A 19,067-nucleotide genomic window follows, 5' to 3' on the forward strand; every position below is an offset into this window, starting at 1 on the left:
AGCGAAAAAAAGTTACCTATCCCTAACATTTTGGCCACCCCCTGTAGAGGAATCTCTGGGAGAGTTCCTGAAAAAAAACAATGGATAACTTCTTGAAGGGTTTCTTAAAAAAAGGAGTCTCAGGTTTTTTTGGTATTCGGAAAGGAATTTATGGATGAATTCTTGAACAAAGATTGCATGGAGATAATTGTGAAAGAATTATTGGATGGCTTCTTGGAGAATTCCCAGGCTCCTGTATGCGTTTCTTTGAAACTATCTTAAAGAATTCCAACACAAAATGCTGGAGGAATTCCTCTGGAAATTCTTGAAGTAATTCAAAAAACTCTTCAGGTGACCCTGGAAAAACTCTTGGGAATGATTTCTGATCTAAATTTTGAAGAGATACCGTGATGAATTTCTGAAGGAATCACTAAAGGAATTCTTGGAGCAATCCCTGGAAAAATACCCGGAGCAATCCCAGTAGGAATTCCTGGAGAAATCCTTGGTGGATCTCTGGAAGAATCCCTGGAGAAATTCTGGTAGGCAACCCGGGAGAAATTTCTGATGAAATCTATTGAACACTTCCTGGAAGAGTTCCTAGAGAATCTTCTGGAGGATTTTTTGGAGGAATTTCTGGAGGAATCTCCACAGAAAATCCTTAAGAAATTCCTGAAGGAACTCCTGAACTCCTGGCGAAGTCTCTAAGGGAATTCCTGAAAAATCCTGGAGAAATCCCTAGTGGAATTCTTAGAGGAATCCCTAGAGGAATTTCTAAAGGAATACCTGAAGTATTTCCTGGAACAATCCGTGGAAGAGTTGCTGGAGGAACCCCTGGATAAATTCCTGGAGGAATCTCTAGAAAAAACCCCAGAGCAATCCCTAGTGGAATTCCTGGATGAATCCCTGGAGAAATTCCACAAAAAAATCCTGGAGGAATTTCAGCAAGAATGCCTGGGGGAAATTCTGAAACAATCCGTGTTCCCGGAGGTATTTCTGGAGGAATTTCGGAAAGTACACCCGGAGAAATTCTGGAACTTCCTGGAAATCTTGGAGGAAAAATTTCTGAAGGAACCCTTGGAGGATTTCCTGGAGAAATTTCTGAAGGAATTGCTGTAGGAATTTCTGAAAGAAGTTCTGGAGGAATTCCTGGATCATTTTCTGGAGAAGTTCTTGGAGGAGTTCCTGGAGGAGTCCCCAAAGAAATTTCTGGCTGAAATGCTGGAGGAATGCCTGGAGGAATCCCTAGAGAAATCCTGTAAGAAATCTTTTGAGGAATTCCTAAAGGAATCCCTGGAGGAATTCTGAAATGAATGCCTGGAGAAATTTCTGAAGAAATTCATGGAAAAAATCCTGGAGGAATTCCTGGTGAATTTCCTGAAGGTATTTTGAAAGGAACCCTTGAAGGATTATCTGGAGGAATTCCTAGAGGAAGTCCTGGTGAAATTTCATTATGCATTCCTGGAGGGATGCCTGGAGAAATGTCTGGGAGAATTCCAGATGGAAAGCCGAGAGGTATTCCTGGAGGAGTCCCTGAAGAAATTCCTGGATGAAATACTGGATGAAGAATGCCTGGATGAATCCCTAGAGAAATCCATCGTGAAATCCTTTGAGGAATTCCTGGATGAACTTATGGAAGAGCTTCGGGAGGACTTCCTGGAAGCATCTCTTGAGAGATTATGGAAGGAATTCCTAGAGAAATTTCTGAAAAATTTCCTGGAGAAATTCGTGGAGGAATTCCTGGAGTAGTCCCTGTAGAAGTCTGGAGGAATGCTTGGAGAAATGTCTGCTGGAGGAAATCCAGGAGGAAAACCTAGAAAAATTCCTGGAGGAATCCCTACGAAAATCCCTTGAGGAATTCCAGGACTAACGGCTGGAGGAATTCATGTAGGAATTGCTGTAGTTATTCTAGCAGGGAATCCTGTAGGAATTCCTTGAGGAAATCCTTGTGGAAAAACTCCTACAGCAAATTTATGGAACAATTCCTGGAGGAATTTGTGGATCAACTCCTGGATAAATTTCAGGAGGAATTTCTGGGGTACTTCTTGAATGAATTCCTGGAGGAGTCTCTGGAGGAATTCTTGGATGAAATGCTAGAGGAATGCTTGGAGCTATCCTTGGAGGCATGCCTGTAGAAAATCTTAGGATATTGAAGGGGAATTCTTGGTGGAATGTGGAATCCCAGCAGGAACTCTGGCGGAAATTCTGGTGCAATTTCTGTAGGTATCCCTTGAGGTATTCCTGGAGGAATTCCAGGAAGAATTTCTAAAAAAAAATTCCTGAAAATTTGGTAAATAAATTTCTGAAGAAACCTCATGAGGAGTCCCGGAAGAAATCCCATGAGGAATTCCTTGAACTTCTGGAAGAGCTCCGGGAAGAACTCCTGAGGAATCTCTAGAGGGATTCTGGAAGAAATCCCTGGATAAATTGCTGAACAAATTACTTGAGAAATTGCTGGAGGAGTTCCTAGAGAATTCCCTTAAAAAAATCTGAAGGAGCCCTTGGAGGAATTCTTGGATTAATTGCAGTAGGGTTTTCTTGGGGATATTCCTGGAGGTATTCCAGGAGGAACCCGTGGAGGAAATTCTGGAGGAATCTCTGAAAGAATCTCTATAGGAATCCCTGTAAAAAAACCTGAAGGAATCAATGTATGTAATTATTTCTGAACGTATTATTGAAGGAATCCTTGAATGGCCTCCTAAAGTATTTTTGGTATAACATTCATAAGGAATTCCTGGATAATTGGTTGAATCATCATTAGTTAACTTTTCTGAAAGAATTCCTGGAAGAAATTTCGAAAAACTACAAATGGAATTATAGGAGTAATCTCTAGCAGAATTTTTGAAGAAATATATGGAGAAATCTCTGGATAAATCTCTCAAGGAAAACCTGCAGAACTCCCCAATTTCTGACGAAATTCCTTTGGGAGTCCTTGGCGAAATTCCTGAAGGAATCCTCGAAAAGAGCACTGGAACATTCACTGGATGAACCTCTAAAGACATCTCAGGACCAATTCCAGGAACAATGTCTGACGAAATCCCTAGAGGGGTTCTTGTAGGAATCTCTGGAAGAATCCATGATGGAATCACTTAAAGAAGTTGTGGGTAAATTCCTGGAGCAATTCGTCGATACATCCTCGCAGAAGTATCTGTAGAAAAATCTAAAGAAATCGTGGGAACCCAGGAATTCCTGGAGCATTTTTTTTTTTCTGGAACAAACCCAGAAATAATCATGTTTGGAACCCCGCAATACGGCCATTCAGAAATTAACGAAGGAGTAATTTTTGGAGAAGCTTCTTGAGGAATTTTAGAAGGAATCCCAGAGAAGTTTCTGAAGAAATAATACCTGGAGGAATTGATAAAGAATTCTCAGATTTTTGCTCTTAGGATGACGTTTGGTTGATTTAAATACTAGTGAAACTTCTTGAATTTTGAGCTTCTACACTTAATAGCCGCATATGGTTCTAGTAGAAAGTCTTTTCTCTTTCCCTACCGGAACCTGTTCCAGCATATCCGGAAAATTTGGTATATATTCCTTGAATAAAAATCACAAAATTAAGTCATTTCACCAAGTTTTGTAAAATTCTGTAGTAAGATTGTAGTTGTGTTCTTGACGAAATTTCTTGTGATTTTCGAGAAAAAATAATAAGATAATAAAGAATAAAATCCTAAATTATTAAAATAGTTTACTGAGGATATTGAAATTCTGAATTATTGATATCAGTAGCTAGCTCGAATGGAAAGAAATATAATGGCGGCCAGGGGCCCTGGCTACGCCCATGAATAATTACCAAATTTGGTTTATTCTAAATATAGATTCCAGTGAAATCCTGAATGTAAAACAAAATCCTTATTTCCTAATGGCAATGGATATGTCGACAATGTCAAAATTCTGCTCTAACAATACTTTTCATATTTCGTATGATTTTCCGGAACTTCATACCAGAGTTTAGCACGTATTACAGGTATTACCTAAACTACAAGCTGTTTTAGTATTTGTGTGCAATCATCGTGGCGTGTAATTGTGCAATAATGTGAATAGTTTTCAACGATTCTGGTTAGTCCAATAGATTATAAACTTATTCCGATCAGCATGCATTCGACCGAGTAAAATTTTGTCAGAAATGTCGGATAAACTCAGGGAAGGGCCATGTGGCGTGTGTATTCGTAAGAATTAAGCGTAGGCAAATGGAGATTCTAATCTAAAGTTGATACAGGCCTTGTGTTACATATTTCCTAGAATAATTTGTTGAACAAATTCAAATGGGTAGAATGGAAATGAAAAAAATACTTCGAAAAATTCTAAATTTCAATAAATGGAGGAACTATGCGAAACTACTAGAACTACTATTCTAACTAGGAACTACTAAGAAGAAGAGTAATCGGAAATCAGAATAAGAGCGAATTGAAATGGCGTGAGAATCGATCGATCGAAACTGAAGAGCATTTGATTTTGGAAATATGATGATAACTTTGATTCGATTTGAGCATGAAGTTCGATTGGCAATTGTTTTACTGATTTTTTTTTGGTAAAAGTTGGATTGGAATCTACGTACCCTCATACCCTGCATACGGGACATGGCACGTAGCGGTCTCAGTGCTCTAAGAGTTCGCATTGTTTTGAATGCTTGAATACCACCAGCTCCACAGAGTGAAGCAACGAAGTTGATTAAGGACACCTAGAGATTGTTTTCGGGCAAACAAACGAGTAACACACACGAGAGAGTGAGAGAGAGAGACATACGAGAAAGAGAGAAAGAAATTGTTTTTTTTTGTTGGTTAAGAAGGTGAAATAGCTAAGGGAGAGCAAAAGTTTAATTGTATATTAGGGGAATTCGGGAATCAGTTAGGGGACTTTTGTGGACAACGATGAAAGGGTGAGAGAAAGAGAACAAGACTGTGAAAGAGGGAGGTGTTAGTGTTTGGGTTCTGTTTCGAATGTTAGAGACGAAATGTGAGAGAAAATGGGCGTGGACCTGGCGAATTGGTGGACTGATTGGTTCTTGAAAAGATGAACAATGAAATACCATCCCTATTTTTTTTGTTTATTTGTCAATTCTTATTGGATTTGTAGATATGTTACAACAGAAATCGTTTAAAAAGAAGAAGGAATGGATAAAATAAAATTCGATAGAATATTCTGCATTTTTTCGCAGAAGAACGTATTTCTTATTGTCGTCATTTCTTTGTATGGATTTCAACATGCTACAGGTTTCTAGAAGAACTACTTCTTGTAGTTTCTATCAAGTACAGTTTTTAATAAATATTTCGCTTCTCGAACACTAAATCCTAAGATAATGTCATTATTTACAATACTCACTTAAAATATCAACAAAACATAAACATGGAAAACAACACAAAATGAGATTCAAACAACAGCGACCAGCACACATACATCGACACAGTTGGCTCCAGTTTGACTCACGGTGGAGACCAAAGCCCATTCAGCAGGTATGCAGAGGGAATGATTACAATAAGCTGCTTAAATTAGTTTGATTTTCTTGATAAAATCATGGCCAATCACTTATATTTTACGTATACAATAAGCTCGTATAAGTAAACAGGAATTTGACACAAATTATTATGTTAATTGGAAAAGATGTAACTACCAATAGTACCGTGGAGTTGTTGGTAAGTGAGCTCAATAAGTTTTCTGGGAGTCGTGGGTTCAAGTTCCACAGAAAGCACATTTTTTTTACAAAATTGAAAAATGACACCTGTTACATAATTTATGTCATTGACTATTAAATTAGGTATGTAACATTTCAAAAGTCTTTCCGAAGACATTTTGCAAGCATCATTACATTCAGTTTAAAAAAAAAGGTCACGTGGATGTGCCATAACATCTTGACGAACAGCGCTCGCACACATACATACAATATTGAAAATATACAAACACAAACGCACAACAGCTTCAGTGTAGCCGTAAAGAGCAAACAGATGATTGGAAACGAAATAAATGAAAACAATGAAACAAGAGCAAACACATCAGTAGGTAATTGAAGATCCATTTTCAGAGTGGCACCGCAAACCGTTGCATTTTTCGCTAATCAAAAGTAGGCTCAAATAGAGTTATACACAACAGTAGTATAGTAGTGGTGAGAGAAAACGAAGATGACGGCGAAGACGACGACGACGATCACGTTCAAGAAGTTATGTATAAACACGTAGGACGGCATGATGATAGCAAACGACGACCACAACCACACGGAACTCATGGACAGTTGGCACTACAGCAACTAACGTGCCACGATCGGAGCAGCAGTTCCATTCGCAGCTTCGTGAGTACCGACGAGACCATGCATGACTGTCCATGGGTGCCGCCAGCGGTGGGTGTGAGTGCCAGTGGCGATGTTGGAACTACTTACTCTCATACCCTCCCAGCGAGAGACGGCTCGCAGTGGGCGCAGCGCCCTCAGGGTACGCATCGAGCGGAACGCCGGAATGTCCGCGGCGCCGACCATGATTGCGGTCAGGTTAATGAGCGACAGCTGATGATGGCGAGGTTTTTTTTTGGTTGGTGGTGAATTGATATAGTGACGTGAACAATGGAAAAATTAAGTTTTGATTTTGGAATCAGATTAGTTAATGGAAAGGAAGTCAAGGAACTCATAGGGTAATTAATGTTGATAGTTTGATACAGATTTGCACATGGATGTTGGGTGATTTACCTGGAACTTAGTTAATAACCTAAAACCTAATGTATAGTAAGGGAGTCAGTAGTGTGCGGTAGTTCTAGTTCGGCAGCAGCAAAGCATCGCGCGCTGGCTTTGCTAGATTTTTGCGATTTTTTCTCTTTTCTCTGCGAGTTCCGACGACGGGACGCTAAGCAGTCAGTAGTGTGCGGTAGTTCTAGTTCGGCAGCAGCAAAGCATCGCGCGCTGGCTTTGTTAGATTTTTGCGATTTTTTCTCTTTTCTCTGTGAGCTCCGACGACGGGACGCCAAGCAGTCAGTAGTGTGCGGTAGTTCTAGTTCGGCAGCAGCAAAGCATCGCGCGCTGGCTTTGCTAGATTTTTGCGATTTTTTCTCTTTTCTCTGCGAGTTCCGACGACGGGACGCTAAGCAGTCAGTAGTGTGCGGTAGTTCTAGTTCGGCAGCAGCAAAGCATCGCGCGCTGGCTTTGAAAAGTGTACAGGCCGCGTTTTCATTCGGTCGTCGTCGTCGTCTATTTGACTGCTCATCTTCGTACGGGGCGATTTATGATACGATAAATGCAACATCAACATTTTTTGCGATTTTAGTCAACAGACATTGAAATGTTCGTCACGTCAAGTGTCGGCCCAAGTTCCAAAGCCACGTTGGTTCAAATCACTTTATTTTCTCTTTCGTTAATTTTCGCACTTCGAAAACTATCTGAATGGTTCGTCATCTTCGATGTCGGCATGTGTTTTGTTTTAGTCCAAATGAAAATAAGTGGTTTGATATTAATAGGGTTGCATGAATCACTCCATTTACCAAAGTGAACTCATATCATGCACCCTTTCCCCTCCCCACTAACAAAAAGTCCTTCCCATGACAGACGTGGAGACGCAGAGGTGATCTCGGTCTTTAGTAAGCAACGCACGTCATAATAACATTCCTTTCCTTCCTCGATGACCGTAAGGACGTGGCCGGCGCCGTTATTGACCTAATAAAGTTTGGAATTCTCGAAGATGCACATTGAGGACGGTAAGCTACTCCCAAGCTCCGTCTGTTGGTTCCTTGTGCAACCTCGATTGTTCTGGTCAATCACGGAGTAGCAACTACGAATAGTACGGTCATCTATGCTCATGCTCATGCTCATGCTCATGCTAAAACCTAATGTATAGTAAGGATATTATATGACTCGTCAGTGCAGTGATGTTTTCAATAATGGCGTTAGTTTTACCAGAATCTGAATGAACCTCTAAAATGTGGGCCCGGGGGGTCATGGACCCCTCCCTCTGAATCCGGCCCAGGTACTGGTAGAGGCGAGATTAATTCCTTCACGAGAAGGGTCTCCTCATAGGAGAACAGACACAGGACGAAGTGTCAACTAAAGGAACCCTATTTCCCCTCCAGCTAGTACGCTGGGAGAGGTCATGGATAGAACGGGGTTGATGAGAGTCAAAAATCAAAATAGAGAAAGACTTTCTGCCATGGACTTTCCACCATCGATTCTAGCCGAATATCAGCAAGGACCTCAAATAGGACTTGCTGAGACTTCGTAAGTCGATGATAGCGAATAAACCAGTTCATGATAAACTCATTGCAACTAGTGTAGCAAGCAGCAGAGCCCGTGAAGCTAAAAGTGCGGAAGTTTATTCAGACTTATGCCTTCGCATATGCGAATAGCCGGAAGTGATACGATCGCTTATGATAAGTAATCGCAAAAGCATTCATTGGAGGAGCTATCAAGCGACACTTGCAAGACCAGCAGGATATTATCCCGCAGATGAAGGGCAATACGGCCAGGCGTCTCTGAGAGCTGGAAAGGGTAAGCTGGAAAAGGTCGGCCCGACCTTGCGTAAGTCCTTAGCTACCACAAGTTAAGCATGAAAAGGAAGCCGTCCTCGTTATCAAGCCGGAAAATCGAAGAAGTCAGTGGTCTCGAAGGCGATGAGGAGCATTGCCAGGCTCACGGATCTTGAAGTCAATGACGCAGTATTCGACGTTCTCGTACCGTCAAAATGATCTTAGAGCTCAAGCGTGATAAAACGTGCAAGGGCGCTGCCTACAATTGTGTGGAGGAATAGGTCCTTGGTAAGGGTACAGAAGTGAAGGGATCTCATCGCTGTTGTGACTCTAAAGGTTATATACGCGGAAGAGCTCGTCATGGCCACCTGGCAGAGCCACAGGTGCCCTTGGATCAGCTGAGGCGGAGCATCTAGGAAAGCACAAGGTGGGCCGGTCGCTATGTCCGCTGGTCATACACGAGCCACCGGAGACTTACTTCAGGTGTCTTGACAACAAGTCGTGGGACTGTAAATACCCTAACAGGAGTCAGCTGTGTCGGCGATGCGGATGAAAAGGCCATAAGGCTGCAGGAAACCTTTAAAGTGTTTGATTTGTTGTGTTCGGGAGGCCCAATATGTCGGTAAGTCGGCAAGTCGGACCCCCCCCAAACGTCCCGAAAAGCTGGGAAAGGTGGACCTAAAAAGGCCGGCCCGTCCCGGATGGAATTTTGGTAGTCCTCAGCCACCACAGGTTAGGGCGGGTCACAGGGAGAAGACGCCGCCTGGACCCTAGTGGATACACAGAAGAAGACAAAAGTGGATCCGGTGACTAAGGGCGCTAGGCTAAAGGAGAAGTAGGAGGGCAGGTGTCAAGCGTGAAGTGTGATACCCTCGACATCAATATGGACGAGTCTAAGTACTCAGAGATCTTGTAGGCGATGAGGAGTGATGCCAAGCCACGGACCTTGGCGACGTACGCAATATTCGGGGTACTCATACAGATGAAATGATTCTCGATCTTAAGCTTAAAACAATACGCCTACCAGTGTTTAGTGGAAGAGATCCTTGGTGAGGGCTTGTCACGGCAACGCGGCAACAGCGCGAGGTGTAGATGGCCATTTGGTTACTGAAAGGCTTGGCAGGGCCATAGGTGACCTTGGATTAGCTGCTTGTGGCGAACCGGGAGGCTCAAACATAAGCCACTTGAGACTTGCTTTGGGTGTCTTGAACCGGGACACAAGTCATGGGTAGTCATGTAAGGGTCCAAACAGCAGTAAGCTTTGTAGGCGTTGTGGAGGTCAATGCCATAAGGCACGAGGCTGCACGAACCCTGATTAGTGTTGGATTTGTTCCCGAAAACCCGTGAAAAGCAAACACCCGACGAGAGGCCAAATCACCTAAGCGTAGGTTGGGCCCCAGGTCTGGGCAGAGTTCCGAATCTGTTCTTAAATGTAGTCATTGCAGAGGCTTCCAAGTTGTTCAGATATGGCTCGGTAAAAGCTGGGTATGTTGCGTAATTTAGATGCTTTTGAGATTCATTAGACTCTGTCCAGAAACTTCTCCGCGTGGCACCGGCCGGACTGCGAGCAACCTTGTGGTAGATCGCGTAATTTGGTAGCCGGTGGGAACTTTGATCATAGGTTGACAGGGAAAGGGGATTTGCTTAAACAAATGCCAGCGTCAGTTCTCCAGGAGGAGCGATTCACAACAGCGTTGTTGTCCGCCATGAGCCTCTGGGTCTGCTTCTGCTGCGATGTCCTGCTGGGTTCGAGTCTTACGCTTGTTTTTTTTTAAGACCTGCACTGGAAGTCAGTCTAATGTAAAAAGTTAGGCATTGAGAAAATGGACTTTAAAGTTTTCAAATTCCATTTTCTATGTGAAATTAAAAAAAAAAAATCGCCATGAATTGAAAACTTCGAAAACGTAACAGTGAAAAATATAAAAAAAAAACTGGACAAAACAGTCTTAGGTTATGTACTGGAGGGTACACAAGTTCATAATGGGACTGACTTGCGATTACATTTCATCATGGGTCAATCTGACTTGGTGTCGTTTTTCAATTTTACTGAACAAACTTTATTTTTTTTCACGCAGCTGAAAGATCATCAGAAGAAAGATCTAAAACGGCCATTGACTCATTTTTGTCCAAAATACAGATTGAACTGCCTTGCGATTCACGACAGTGCAGCCGTTGCGTGTTCTCCACTGATACACATCAGGTTTCACTGGCGTATAGCAGTACAGATTTCACGTCCGAGTTAAAAATCCGGATTTTGGTGTGTCCACTAATCTGGTTGTTTTTTCCATCCATTTCTTAAAATCGCAAAAGCTGCCCTTACCTTCTTGATCCGTGCACCTATGTCGATCTTGGGGTCGCCATCGGTCAATAGCTACCGTAAAGCTGGAAGGGTTGACCGTGTTTACATTCAACGATTTGGTCTTGTTGACGTTGATGGTAAGACCTGCCGCTGAGGAGCGATTGGCAAGATCTTCGATCTTGCTCTGCATATCGGAGCTAGGAGAGCAACGTCATCAGCCAGCTCGAAGTCATTTAGGAGTTCCATGGTAATGGGTTGCCACAGCAATCCACGATTTGGTTCACGGTTAATCGCACTTAGCAGGATCTCGTCGATTACGATGAGGAACAGTAGCGGAGATAGGATACATCCTTGCCTCACTCCAGCAACGACCCGGGTGGGATCGGACAAAACACCGTTGTGCAGTACTCTGCACGAAAATGCTCTGTACTGTGCTTCAATGAGGCCGATGGTTTTCTCAGGGACACGCTTGCGCCTGAGGGCTTCCCACATGATTTGCTCCAGAATGATATGGAGCGTGACAATATGGTTCACACAGGATCGTCCGGCACGGCATCCTGCTTGCTGCCGTCGGAAAGTTGCGTAAATCTTCTCCTGTATCCAGTTAAGGATCACTTTGCAGAGGACTTTGAGAACGATACACAGTAACATGATGCCCCGCCAATGAATTAACTACATCGGCTGTTTTTCCACTCTCCGCATCGACCAATGTGGCGCTAGCTTCTATGCGCGAAAAATCGCTAAAAGTAAATCGCAAAAATATTGTGTGGCGAATAGCATCTAAAGGCAAATTAATCGAAGTGGAATACATTATTCGAAAAAATATTTGGTAGTGATTGTGCACAATGGTGACTACTATTAAGCCTACCAAATATTTTTTCAGTAAAAGCTTTCTATTTCAAGTAATTCATGTTTAGATGCTTTTCACCATACAAAATAAAATGGATTTACTCCTGGTGATCAACTGTGGGTGGCGCCAAGCGGGTAGTCCATTATCGCATACAGTCAGGTCACCCTTTTTGGGTACCTTTACTAAGACGCCTTGTATCCAGTCGGCGGGAAATGTTGCGGTTTTCCATATGTTGAAGAATAATTGATGCAGTAGTTGTGCTACTACTGCACTACTACGGGGTCAGCTTTGAGCATCTCAGCTGATATGCGATCGACCCCTGGGGCCCTGTTCGATTTCATGCTACAGATGGCTGTTTCTATCTCCTGCACTGATGGAGCTTCGGTGTTGACACGGGTAATGCATCGAACCCTTGGCGGATCATGCTGAGTTGTTGATGGCGTGACCGACACTTGAAAAAGGTTTCCAAAGTGCTCGAACCAGCGTTTCAACTGGTCAGCCGGGTCGCTCAGTAACTGTCCAGACGTGTCTTTCACGGGCATCGTAGCATTCATCTTGGTCCCACTAAGGCGACGTGAGACATCGTAGAGGAGACGGTGTTTTGTCCCGTCTACATGAGCGTTTCACTTCTTTCTCGAGAGTCGAATAGCGCTTTCGGGCTACGGCTTTGGCTCCTAGTATTTTCGTTCGCTTTATTGCGGCTTTGGCGTTCCTTCGCTCCTCTATCTTCCTTCAGGTATCATATGTGATCCACTGCTTTCTCCGGTTGCGTAGCTCATCCAAATTATTCTCGTCGGGGTACGATTTTCACAATATCCGATCAATTTGTGTGCTTTGCGAACGACATGGACATTATCGCCAGAACATTTGGAATGGTGGTAAAACCGTGCACTCGCCTGAAACGCGAAGCAGCAAAGGTCGAACTGTTGGTGAATGCGTCAAAACGAAGTAAATGTTAGTAGATGGAATTGAGCTAGACAGCAGAAGTCGTGCCTACTACGGCTTTCAGAAGAAACTGCGTTCAAAAAAGATTCACCCTTGCACCAAATGTACAGAAATGTACAAAGCGCTAATAAGTCCAGTGGTGCAGTGCGAGCAGTGAAGAAAATTTCCAGATAAAAGAGGCACAATACAAGCAACAAAGAAGGCGCGGCGATTACTCTTTATCCCAACCAGTAACAGATAATTAGGCACAATGGAAATTCGCAAATCCGAGAAATTGGGCAATGGTCGCGAAATTTAAGAAATCCCGCGAAATGACGCGAGATCTGCAAAAATTAAGAAAATAACCTCAAAATTTCACCAATTTTACTTTTTTAAACATAAATTAGCTGATAACTTTTAACGGTGTAAAGTAATTTACGATTCTGAAGCTGGCAAAATAGAAGTTTGTTGCATTTTATTTCTACTTCTTTTCAGATTTTCCACCAAATTTGTTACTTTTTCTGTGAATTTATGATAACGCCTCACAGAATCCAGGTGAGTCATTCATTTCGCATTTAATATTGGTGTTTTCTTCAACGATATGGGATTGTCGCAACAAATTCAGGTTGCGACATTGTCATTATTGTTGCACGATGGCTGAATTTTGATTCAGTGGACACGAGACATGACTCGAGGAGGACCTGCAAACACTCGGAGTTTTCGAGCGAGTTTTTTATTTAAAGGCTTAAATGTTTATTTAAAAATTCTCAATGAATAAATTGATACATTTTATTCCAAAAACTAACAAAGAGCATCAGTAGTTTGTCTTTCGTGCACACAACTTTTTAAGGCGCGAGTGTTCTTTAGATACTGTAGCGGCAAACTGGGCTCGCCGCTGGCTTGCTTGTTGTTTGATTACCGCATCGCTGATGGCTCGCCGAGTTTTTCCCAACTTTCTTTCCTACGTTCTCCCATCTGTTGTTCGATGTTTTTTTCCGGTTCAGTCGCTTTCGTTATTTCCGTGTCCGTAGCTTCCGTCTCCTCTTCGATATCCTCCTCCCCTAGCACCTCGATGATTTCTTCCGGAAATTCTGCTGATTCCTCTTCCACACGCAATTGGTTCCTGTTCAGACACAACACTGGCATACGAAATGGGCGAAACTCGTTGGTCTTTTTTGGCTGAGTGTTTCCGGCTTTTCCGTTGGGGACAGGAATCCTTATGATGTCCAATTGCTTTGTAGGACTCCTTTCCATTCCAGTGCTTCTCGTGCGACAGAAGTGTTGGGTCCAGTACGCTCTTACGTTTGTGTTCCTATAGAGGTCTCATCGATTAGAAGTAGTTGACGTCAGGCTGCCGAAGTTAGGAGTTGCACTTGAGCATTGGTAGGCAAAACCCATGAACAAGGTTCTAGAAAAAGTCCTATCAGAAGCACCTACGAGTATTCGAATCTCGGGCAATAGCTGCTTGTCTGAAGCAGAAACGGCAGAAGTACGACTAGAAGCCCGTTGAAGGCATTTTTATTTAAAAAAAAAACAGGGAAGCTGCAACAGTTCGAGTATATCTCCCAAATAAGGTATAATTGCTAGTCGTAATGTGAAAAGTATTCATCAATAAAGGACGGTAGATAATATTGACATCAACACGTTCGGATCGTTAACCGAAGCGACCAGTAGTATGCATGGAGCTGTATTTTTGGCTGGAAGTTGAGGAGAACTATAAAAATGAATTTCAAGGGTCTCTTTGGCATAAAAGTTATGACAAGGAATATGCATTCTTACCAAAAATTCTGTTCTTCGAATTATGCCAATTGGCCTTTATGCTCAATGGCATCATGCCAAACGGTATTATGCCAAACGGCATTATGCCAAATGGGCTAAAGCCGTTCAAGGAATTAATAACGCCGTTGAGCAAATTAACCCGCAGAAATTATTGATATTCATTGTGATTGGATTAATGTGAGGGCGATGAGTGACATTTTCCCATAAAATTAGTGTATCATTATGCCACTATGCCTGTCCTATGTAAAACTTCGTGTTCGTAATGAAAGTTGTTTGCTTTGCTCTATGCATTTTATGCAAAAATATTATAATTCTTAATTTCCTACGTTAGATTTGGGGTTAAAACTCAGGAATTTATAGTTACAGACACCCGCTTCAATGACAACCATTGTGCAAATTTGTATCACTTTAATTGTTTGAATAAACTATTTAGTAAAGCATTTGAAATTTAGACAACAAAAAACTAAAAACAGAAGTTCTATCTTATCTATTACTAATCAAACGTTTCCTACTTTTGGGGGGTACTTGAAAACTGACGAACGGGGACTGTTAATCTGATGTCTCTAGCACTACATGAAGAGATACGGTTCAATGAAGTCGGGTAGAAAGAGTGGAGATGGTAGGATGTTGTGTTTCCGTTGTAGTAAGTGTGGTATAAGTTCTCCTTCGTGATTCGATGTTGAATGAACTGACAGTAGTTTGATTTTTATTGAATGTATCGTCGGTGTAACTGTTTGTTCAAGAAGGAGGTTCATACGGATATAGGGGGAGGGTTGAGAGCTAGTTGGAGTTTGTCTAATTTCTCTGCTAGATTTTTCAAAGGAGGGTTCTGAGAGAGATATAGATCGATAGGAGGGCGAACCATCTGTCGGAGGGCTACTTACCATGACAATTATGAAATCGAGCCAGCACCAGGCGTTCGTAAAGTAAACTCGAAAACCTAGCGCCAACCACTTGATTAACATCTCTAGAAAAAATATCACCGTGAATATCCTGTCCATGTAGTACAGGACGTCCTGCAGGATTGGTCGATGGGGAAGATGCACATCCTCGAGGGCCTAGAATACAAGAACCACCAGATGAACATCTGAGAACCAACCCCTCATCACGGTCCCGAACTTACCAGAGCCAAACTACTCAGCAAGATCATCGTAATAACAGCCGTCTCAAAATACTTGTTCTCGATGAGCTGAAACGTTTTCAGTCGCAGATTGGCCCAGCCCTGCCAGAACGGCGCATCGTCGTCCCCTGCCAGGACCGGAAACTTTTTGTAGCAATTGTCCGGACAGCAGTCCGCCGGTGAATCCTCTATCACTTCGTCCTCGTCGGCGTGGATTATCAGTTCGCCGTCCAGTGGACCTTCCTCGCCGTCGCACTCGTCATCCAACTCTGTTCGGGGGAAAAATTAGGGTTAAAACTAAGGTCAGCGACGGTCACAGGGTAAGTCCTTACCTTCATCAATTCCTAGGTCCTCCTTGCTGACGTCACGCTTCTCTTCGCCTTCCATCGTTTCGGCGCTGCCTTTGTGGCTTTCGTCCTTGAAGGGGCGATTCTTGTGACTGCCATAGGACTTTATACTGGCAGTATCATCGTCCTGCAAGGACATGCCTCTATGATTCAGTTCGTGCTCTAATTTATTATCTTGATGATTACTAATAGAATTGCCTATCACCTAATTATCAAGATATAACAACATAGAACAATTTTTCGAGAATTAACAACACTGGTAATTGGAGAGGAGGAGATTTTGGTGATTCGTGATAAACTGTGAAGAATATATGGAATAGTGTAAGCAGAGAGAAGTATTAGTATGAGATGAATGTGATATAAGGACGCAATGATATATAATTTATAATATTTACGTTCAAGTTCAGATCAAAATAGGGGAACTTACGTATTTTCGGCAGTTTTGTTCTCTTCGTCATGACGGTTTTTTTTTAAACCTGTTGGACTCAGAGTTCGCCTCAAATCCTTCTCAACCAAGCTGAGTTATATGCCCAAATTTCAGGCGATTCGGTCCACAAAAACCTCCCATGACGAAGAGAACAAGCCTGCCGATAATACCCTTCGTCACCCTATTTCAATTGGATTGAAATGTTATACAGTCGAGAATCCTTAACTCCCAAGAGGATACTTTAAATGATGGTCCTTAATGCGACCCTAGAGTCAATTGGATCTCAATATATATTCTCGCGTATTTCATAATCCTTACTTTTCAATAGAGTAATGTTTTCAGCTAAGATCTTAGGGTGCACATTGTTCGAAATGGATGATTTTACGATCAAAATCAAATAACTTTTTTAAGGTTGGTTCTAGAGGTTTGGCGTGTTCTACAAAGTTTTTCTGCATGTTAAAAGGCGTCTTTTGATAAAATGTTATAAATGATTAATCCCCCTAGAAGTGAGATAAAAATTTTATTTTTTAGAAATATTTTTTTAGAGGTTTGACGTCTTTAGCAAAATTGTAGCCCATAATAAGAGAACAAAAATCGTAGAACATGTCAAAGCTCCACCTCTTACGGCTTTCGAGATTTGGAGCGTTTTGTGCGAAGTATCCCTAAAACTAGTTTTTTCAGTGTAGCTTCAACAGATAAAATCCTACAGTTTTGTGACCTTCTACAAACTTGTTCAGGACGTCAAAATACACATTTCTTCCGAAGATGTCAAGTCATTATATCTAAAAACAAAAAAAGTTATAGGCAAATTTATCATATTTTAAGGTGTACTTTCACCTTAAGTAACTGTTTCCGGCGCAAAATGGCGCAGATGGCTCAGTCGGTAGTTGAAAGATTAGACTTTTTACTATCACTTGGGGGTGGAAACCCTCGTGGGCAATAGTGGGAAAGGTGGTTTAAATACATGACAAAAACTAGTTATTTTGCCTGTAATACAAGAAAAATAAATAAAAATTAATAATTTAGGATCCCGCACTAATTGTTTCTGCATTGCGTAATTTCCAGCAATATTTTACAACATTTTTGAGCATGATTTATTTATTTATTTACTTAAATTAGCGACACTTTACGCCAAAGGTGCATTCGTGTCGTTTTTGAGCATTGTTTTAACCAAACAGAATATTTTATTCATGCTTTGGAATTCATATTGTTTACTATCAGATGATCAGGAAATTTCTGATAAAGTTACTTTAAAATTACCTATTTGAAGTTTTTTTTGGGGCAATATTCGCTAGAAATAGGAAGAAGGAAAAGGGCCCATATAGCCGAGGCGGTAAACGCACGGGTATTCAGCATGACCATGCTGAGGGTGACGGGTTCGATTCCCGGTCGGTCCAGGATCTTTTCGTAAAGGAAATTTCCTTGACTTCCTTGGGAATAGAGTATCTTCGTGCCTGCCACACGATATACACATGCAAAATGGTCATTGGCAGAGGAAGCTCTCAGTTAATAACTGTGGAAGTGCTCATAGAACACTAAGCTGAGAAGCAGGCTTTGTCCCAGTGAGGACGTTACGCCAAGAAGAGGAGAGGAGGAAGAAGGAAATATCAAACAGTTCAAGATGTACATCGAAACACAGAGTAGATTTTTTTCATGTATTTATATTTATATTTGTTATTTGACTTTTCAACTACGGAATCAGTATCCGAAAATATCAGGAGAAGTTTTGATTCGTCCGATAGCAGATTAACAGCTTTTTCGGTAATCCACGAGTTTGAGTTACACCTCCGAAGCAATTGAAATATATCAGATATAAATTAATAAAATACAGGGTGTGCCGAGAAATAATTCGATGTTTTTTTTATTTCAAACATTATTTTTAATCTCTTGACGTTAACCAATTACTTGTTTTGACGTCCCATCGTCTGCATCATGAATTAATTGAAGTATTTTTCATATTTTTAACAGTTCTTTTCACAAAAATCGAGTTGAAAATAAATTGTTTTATCAAATTGATCATTTGAGATATAAGATCTATTTTATTTTCACCAGGAAATCGTCAAAATATGTATTGAAGAATGTAAAATTACAACTACCTTAATAAGAACTGCGAAGGTATTTATCAAAACGCATTTGATATTCCCACTACCGTAGCCATTTAATTCTATGACTATTGGGTAGGTAGTCATTCGTTTGGGCATAGATATGTTGTTTTAAGTTTGAAGAAATTCAATACTTTTATTTAGAACCAGCTTTAGTTATAACTCTCGGGAACAATATTTTGTCCTGATGTTTTAATTTTTAGTGATAAAAACTCACTGGTTTTTGTAAAAACATTGTAAAATATTGCCGGAAGAAACACAGTGCAGTAAAAATTACTGTGTGCTTCTTAATTATTTTTTTAAATTTATTGTTCTTGTATTACAGGCAAAATAATTAGTTTTTGTCATGTATTTAAACCACCTTTCCCACTATTGCCCACGAGGGTTTCCACCCCCAAGTGATAGTAAAAAGTCTAATCTTTCAACTACCGACTGAGCCATCTGCGCCATTTTGCGCCGGAAATAGTTCCTTAAGGTGAAAGTACACCTTAAAATATGTTAAATTTGCCTATAACTTTTTTTTAAAGATATAATGACTTGACATCTTCGGAAGAAATGTGTATTTTGACGTCCTGAACAAGTTTGTAGAAGGTCACAAAACTGTAGGATTTTATCTATTGAAGCTACACGGAAAAAACTAGTTTTAGGGGTACTTCGCACAAAACGCTCCAAATCTCGAAAACCGTAAGAGGTGAAGCTTTGACATGTTCTGCGATTTTTGTTCTCTTATTATGGGCTACAACTTTGCCGAAGACGTCAAACCTCTAAAAAAATATTTCTAAAAAATAATTTTTTTATCTCACTTTTAGG

General features: G+C 41.3%; 1 protein-coding gene across 50 annotated transcripts in view; it reads right to left on the reverse strand.

Annotated features, from left to right (window-relative positions):
• Positions 1-19,067, reverse strand: part of LOC109421922 (sodium channel protein para) — a 521,170-nt gene that overhangs the window by 39,374 nt on the left and 462,729 nt on the right. For 26 of the 50 annotated variants that reach the window (XM_062855155.1, XM_062855169.1, XM_062855141.1 and 23 more), the window contains 4 exons: positions 15,714-15,855; positions 15,385-15,650; positions 15,146-15,319; positions 4,532-4,654 (listed from right to left, as the gene is read on the reverse strand). In XM_062855155.1, coding sequence (XP_062711139.1) covers positions 4,532-4,654; positions 15,146-15,319; positions 15,385-15,650; positions 15,714-15,855 — 705 coding nt within the window. Of the gene's footprint in view, positions 1-4,531; positions 4,655-15,145; positions 15,320-15,384; positions 15,651-15,713; positions 15,934-19,067 lie in introns of all 50 variants that reach the window. The other 24 variants (XM_062855173.1, XM_062855172.1, XM_062855127.1 and 21 more) reach the window with 1 other exon arrangement.

Source organism: Aedes albopictus, chromosome 3, assembly GCF_035046485.1.
Source record: "Aedes albopictus strain Foshan chromosome 3, AalbF5, whole genome shotgun sequence".
Lineage (NCBI taxonomy): Eukaryota > Metazoa > Arthropoda > Insecta > Diptera > Culicidae > Aedes > Aedes albopictus.